At 43.0% G+C, this 6,299-nt stretch overlaps 1 protein-coding gene across 1 annotated transcript in view; it reads left to right on the forward strand.

Moving 5' to 3' along the window:
* The window catches only part of LOC142104576 (meckelin-like), a 29,903-nt gene extending 24,567 nt beyond the window's left edge, over positions 1 to 5,336 (forward strand). The window contains exons 23-28 of the mRNA XM_075189329.1: positions 1,281 to 1,397; positions 1,711 to 1,827; positions 1,923 to 2,033; positions 2,757 to 2,859; positions 3,841 to 3,983; positions 4,578 to 5,336. Coding sequence (XP_075045430.1) covers positions 1,281 to 1,397; positions 1,711 to 1,827; positions 1,923 to 2,033; positions 2,757 to 2,859; positions 3,841 to 3,983; positions 4,578 to 4,658 — 672 coding nt within the window. The 3' untranslated portion in view covers positions 4,659 to 5,336. The remainder of the gene's footprint in view (positions 1 to 1,280; positions 1,398 to 1,710; positions 1,828 to 1,922; positions 2,034 to 2,756; positions 2,860 to 3,840; positions 3,984 to 4,577) is intronic.
* The last annotated feature ends 963 nt before the right edge of the window (positions 5,337 to 6,299 follow it).

Consider the following 6,299-nt stretch of genomic DNA (forward strand, 5'->3'; position numbering starts at 1 on the left):
ATTGGCCCTCCATCTTCAGGAAGCACTGACGGCTCCCAGAGAATTTCCTCATAATTGTCAAACTATTCAAAACTTTGTAAATGTGTCCGGCCTCGTATAATGGGGTCTTTCCCAGCAGCCCCCCGTGGTTCAGCAGGACTGAATACGGCTTGGATAATGTTGAATGATGGGGTCTGTGTGGGATTCTCTGCTTTGGAATTGGTACTCAATAGGTGGCCTCAGCCAAAACTAATGAAAGAATACTCTTCCCATGGCCATAAAGTAACAGATCTTCGGCAGAAGCAAAGGAGAACTTAGGGGAAATCAATGAGAGGGATTGGCTGGAGGCTGGAGACTTTGGCTGGAGACTTTGGCTGGAGACTTTGGCTGGAGACTTTGGCTGCCCCCCCCCCCATGCAGTTTCCATTCACATTAGGGATATCTTTAGTACAGACGCCCAGTGCCCTAACAGCCACCAAGGTGTTACATCCTTCCCCTTACTGTGTGTGCTAGCGGTCCTAGATGCTCCCACCATCCCATATCCTAGTATACACTTTGTACAGAGAGCACTTTGTATACACCACCAGCCATAGCTATATCCCGCAGGTCACCTAATCCTCTTATGTTTCAGGCATGGAAGTTGTGAATGATAACATGTTGCCTCATCTAAAGTATATAAACCCCCACGGGGCACCGCAGTAAATTCTGAGATGGGGCAAATGGCCCGTAACTGGCCAGAGACAATCTTCATCATACACTGTACCCTTACACCTTAATTATTTAATGTAAAATGTTATATACTTCCCCTCACCTTTCTTTTCTGCAGAAATAACATACAGTAGAAACAGTTATAAAACAAACAATACAATAGTAGAAGTTGCTCAATCGATTTATAGGTTCACAGCAGGTGCTTGAGAGGGTGAGGTTATCCTGAAAGGAACAAACACAGAGAAATATTCCTCGGCTCACTGCTATAACCAGCTAAGGAGCTGCCATTTTTACTTGTACATTAATATGCAAATGTGTGCAACTGAGATTTCTGCATTTTTATGTACAAGTAGAAACAGCGGCTCCTGGTGATAAAACAAAAATAAATGAATGTGGCAATAATAAAGTGAAATTAGTGATAAACATGATAAATAGATAGAAATCGCTTTGTTTACTAGGAAGCCGGGACACGCACAGGGCGTAAAGTTTAATGAAAGTCGCCCCATGACTAATATGATTGCCAAATGTATATAGAAACTTATTTGCACTCATTCCACAAATGTTCTGTATTATGACATCAGATGTTTCCGTAGGTCTCAGTATTTATACTGACTCACAAGTGCTACGGACATTACATCCACGGTCGGTCGGTACACGGCCAGGCGGACGTCAGTATGGAGGCCATGCTAGACAATCTCCGCAAGGAAGAGGTAAATGCGGTTTTATACAGCGGCATAAACTCTGTGACGGGAGCATTGTTATAAAGCATTAATCATAGTACCATTACCTGGTGCAGTCTTATAGCAACTGTGGTAGAAAACAACGCTTGGAGGATGATGTCGCGCTGGTGGACGTTTCTGGAACGGTGACGCCGAGACACAGTGGACGTCGTTTTCCTAGAGTATTAAGACAAAAGTCTGATTAGTTGCTGTGGGTTACAGTACCTTATTTTCAGCTACCTGTACACCAGTTTTCCGTACACTTATGCCAGGGAGATTCATTAACAGAGGAACTTCTGTGCAGGAAAACTTGTGTCCGTTGAGGGGTCTAGAACCGGGCTCCGACATCCAGACCTTCGAGATCCTGCTGAGCGATCGCGTTCGGGAGCAGTACGAGAAGATCATGCAGCCACTGATGGAGGTAACGGCTCTCTCTCCCTCGCTCAGTCTTCTCCTTGTTATTCTGTTCTCTCCAATGGCCAATGATTTACAATTTATCATCTCCCTGTATTCTAGGCTCCCAGGAACGCCTCCCAGAAAGGAGGGAACGAGAGGAACCCCCTGCTAGAGCAAAGGATCAAAACCTATTACACAATCAACCGCTTCCTCTCTTCCTTTCTGGATCACGTGAGTTCATGTTGTAACTTCCATACTGGGTACCTGGCATTCAGCGTCATAATAAATATAGAACAATTAGCATATTAAACACATTTACATACATCATTTTACCAGTGAACCCTTCCTAAAAGGTCTGCAGATTATTGTAGGAAATCATAAATGACTTAAGGATATGTAAATGTATTATACTTACGCTGTATTATTAATATAATACTATGTTTTTATTATTACTATACTATGTGTACTCTACAGTTTGCTGTATGCATTTGCTCATTCACACCTGTATTTTTTCTAATGCATGAAAACAAGATTATAATTATATTATGGAGCTACAGTAGCAATAAGAACAACAGAGCTCACAATCTAAAGGTGAAAAATGCTTAAAAAAATAATTCTTACACCGAATTATATGAGAGGACCCCCCCCCCCCCCCCTGAGACTTCATACAGAGGTCAAAACACTGAAATTCAGTTGCTGTGATACATCAGTTGCCCCGCCCCTGGGTGTGAATTAACCAGTCCACGCAAGTCTGCAAAGCTGTCAGTCACTGTCTGCTTAGTTGGAGAAGCCCCTCCCCCCTAACTTGGCTACAGAGGGGTGAGAGAGGACACGATAATTAGTTCATGTATATTACTCAGTAATACTCCGCCTGTGATACATATTATTGTCACATTTACTTGCTCTCCAGTGACATTTGCCATTGTTCATCTGACTGATCTCTCCTCCGTGCAGGTGTATAAAGATATGGATTATATGGTAAAGGACAAGTTGTTTCTGGAGAGCATCCTGGACATGGAGTTTCAGCAGCCCGTTGAGAAGTCCATATTTTACAATGGTGAGAGATCAGCAGCAGACGCTGCAGTTATGAGTCTCCTTTTGGTGTTTGCAGGTTGTTCTGCTAATCACTACGGATTCCGTTATCAAACTGACACCGTGTCCCCTTCCTGCCTTCACTTACTCCAAACTGGGCTCTTCACACCCCAAAACTGGACCCCTAAAATATAGGCAATGATTCTGTCTGAAGAGAGTAGAGAACAATTATCTATATGGACTTTAGGAATACGGTGTAAAATTCTAGTAACACTGCATCAAAGACAAGTTTAGGAACATCATCACCATTTATTTATATAGCGCCACTGATTCCGCAGCGCTGTACAGAGAACTCATTCACATCAGTCCCTGCTCCATTGGAGCTTACAGTCTAAATACACACACACACACACACACACACGTCAATTTTTGATAGCAGCCAGTTAACCTACCAGTATGTTTTTGGAGTGTGGGAGGAAACTGGAGTACCCGGATTAAACCAACGCAAACACAGGGAGAACATACAAACTCCACACAGATAAGGCCATGGTCGGGAATTGAACTTATGACCCCAACGCTGTGAGACAGAAGTGCTAACCACTGAGCCACTGCTGCCCACAACATTTTCAGATCTCTCCACTATCATAGAATTCTGAGTCCCTGTCACATTTGCATCCTAAAAGCCTCTGGTAGGACACAGAAGAGGGAAGAAGACGTACAAAGAAAAATCGAAAACTTCTGTAACGATTTTCTTGTTTTAAATTATTTCCGTGTATTTATTTTCTGCATAGCATTAAATATGAAATTAGACGCAACGTCTGGTGCCTTTTTAAAGCATCTCTATGTGGCACGGTGGGTTTGCATAAAATCTATTATCAAACGTGTGTTTCAGAACATTGTAACATTATCCTAAAAGATAAGTATATAAGACTCCGTTTTGAACTCCTGTCTGTATGATACATTGACCTACCTCCCGCCTCCCACTTACTGATAATCTTTCTTTCAGACAATCGCTGCCTCTTCAGCCGCTCCCTGTTCTACAGCCAGGAACTGGTGCTGCTCCTCTCCGATACTCTTCTATTTTGCATCATTGATCTGGGAACGCAGAATTTTGTGCTGGCGACCATTCTCACCTTCGTCGTGCAGACGGTGAGCGCTCAGTACGGGGCTGACCACAGGGGAAAACACAATTCACCAAGAGGACAAAATCTTTTTTTATTTATTTGTAGTTTATTTAGTAGACCCGTCACCTACACGCAGTAGTCAGAGTTTCAACCCAAAATCGGAGCTTCTGGACACACTGGGGCAGGGTTTAGGCAGGTTGGGGTCAGGCTAATTATGTTACGGTTTTGCAGGTCTAAATGTTGGGAGCTATGCCTTATACAGAATAATTTACAGTCCCCAAGTGAAACGGTCATTTGGTCTGGGTGACAAATGGATAAATCTGAAAGCAGATACTGTGTGCGCATGGATGCAGATGTCATAGATCCAAGGAGAAAGCCAATTAAATATTCTACCTTAGTAACGATACTTTGGTCACCAGGGGGAGATTTGTTCCATTGGTGTCTACAGGTAATTGCAGATAAATAACATTTATCTGTGAGCAATGATCCATCCATATAGAAATAAATCGCTTTATTTAGACACGGCTTGTGAACTGTGTTTATCATTCCTTTATCACCAGGGGACAGATTATATTCAGGACGTTAATGTGTCTTTGCATTTTTCCCGTCTGTTTTGTAGGTTGTGAAAGTTCTGCGCTCCCTGATTGGAAGGAAAAACCTATCGACACAAACCTTAGTAGAAGAGAACTTCCTCATTTGAAGATAGCGCCGGGGAAAGGCCTTAACGAGGAGTGACGTGAAAAAGGAAACTACACCTAAAATATATACAGGACATATATAACAATCCTCTCGCCCAGTTACAATTAATATGAAAGTAAACCAGGGATCTGCTTATCACTGGTTCCAAGGTGTCCGTGTTTGTGGACAGCTGGGAAAATTAGCGGCCTAGATTAAAGCCAGGATATACGAGTACATAGCTAGCGGCCAAGAAGGCAGGTTTCAGAAACAGCCTTTATACGCCCCCTCGAGAGTCCAGATTTCCATTGGAAAGGGGTATGACCCATCGTTTGGGAGGTGCTGCCTATAGTCCTGATTTTATTTCTATTAAGAATTGTTGGAAGTTACGATATAAGGGACCAGTTACAAAAGTGCCTGAACATGATAATCTAGAGATAGAGCGGTCACGTGTACTATTGTATTATAAATAAGGGTGAAACATTCACTTTTGAAAAAATAATTGTAAATAAATTAGATTTAAAAAAAAAAAATTTTTTTAGTTATAATGATAAAGGCAAATTATGAATGTTGGAGCAGTAGAAATAATCTGTGTGATTGTAAAACGTCTCCTCGTACCGACCTTCACTGTATGATCAGCTTTTATTTTTGTAATTCATTTTTTTAAAAAAAGTTGAATAAAAAATGTATTTTTGCAATAATTGATGAGGAGCTGGTGCCAGTTATTAGGATTCAGTTTTGTTGGTACTCAGCTGGAACCACTCTTTAAATGTCCTGCACTCTATTATATAAACCCTAAAAAGGGTTACATTGGTGCTGTGTGCACCCATGTGCTGTGTGCACCCATGTGCTGTGTGCACCCATGTGCTGTAACCTTAGCAACCAGGTTCAGCTGCTGGTGCAATTTAGAAAATGGAAACAGAGGTTTGGTGAAAGCACCATTTCTGCAGGATTCACTCTCAACTTCTCAGACACTGACACAACGGAGACACAAGTGAGGGGACATTAATGGGTGTGACATCCAGGACCCGAGGGGACATTAATGGGCGTTGCACACATGGAACAGAGGGGACATTAATGGTCGGTGCACACATGGAACAGAGGGGGCATTAATGGGTGGTGCACACATGGAACAGAGGGGGCATTAATGGGCGGTGCACACATGGAACAGAGGGGGCATTAATGGGTGGTGCACACATGGAACAGAGGGGGCATTAATGGGTGGTGCACACATGGAACAGAGGGGACATTAATGGGTGGTGCACACATGCAACAGGGGACATTAATGGGCGGTGCACACATGGAACAGAGGGGGCATTACTGGGTGTTGCACACATGGAACAGAGGGGACATTAATGGGTGGTGCACACATGGAACAGAGGGGACATTAATGGGTGGTGCACACATGGAACAGAGGGGACATTAATGGGTGGTGCACACTTGGAACAGAGGAGACATTAATGGGTGGTGCACACATGAAACAGAGGGGACATTAATGGGTGGTGCACACATGGAACAGAGGGGACATTAATGGGTGGTGCACACATGGAACAGAGGGGACATTAATGGGTGTGAACTATATCTGCCAGTAAGCGACCCTCCCATCGTATGTCTCCCATATTACAAACACACTAAATACAATAACAGAATAAGTAACTTGTATCAA

Source organism: Mixophyes fleayi, chromosome 10 (assembly GCF_038048845.1).
Source record: "Mixophyes fleayi isolate aMixFle1 chromosome 10, aMixFle1.hap1, whole genome shotgun sequence".
Lineage (NCBI taxonomy): Eukaryota > Metazoa > Chordata > Amphibia > Anura > Limnodynastidae > Mixophyes > Mixophyes fleayi.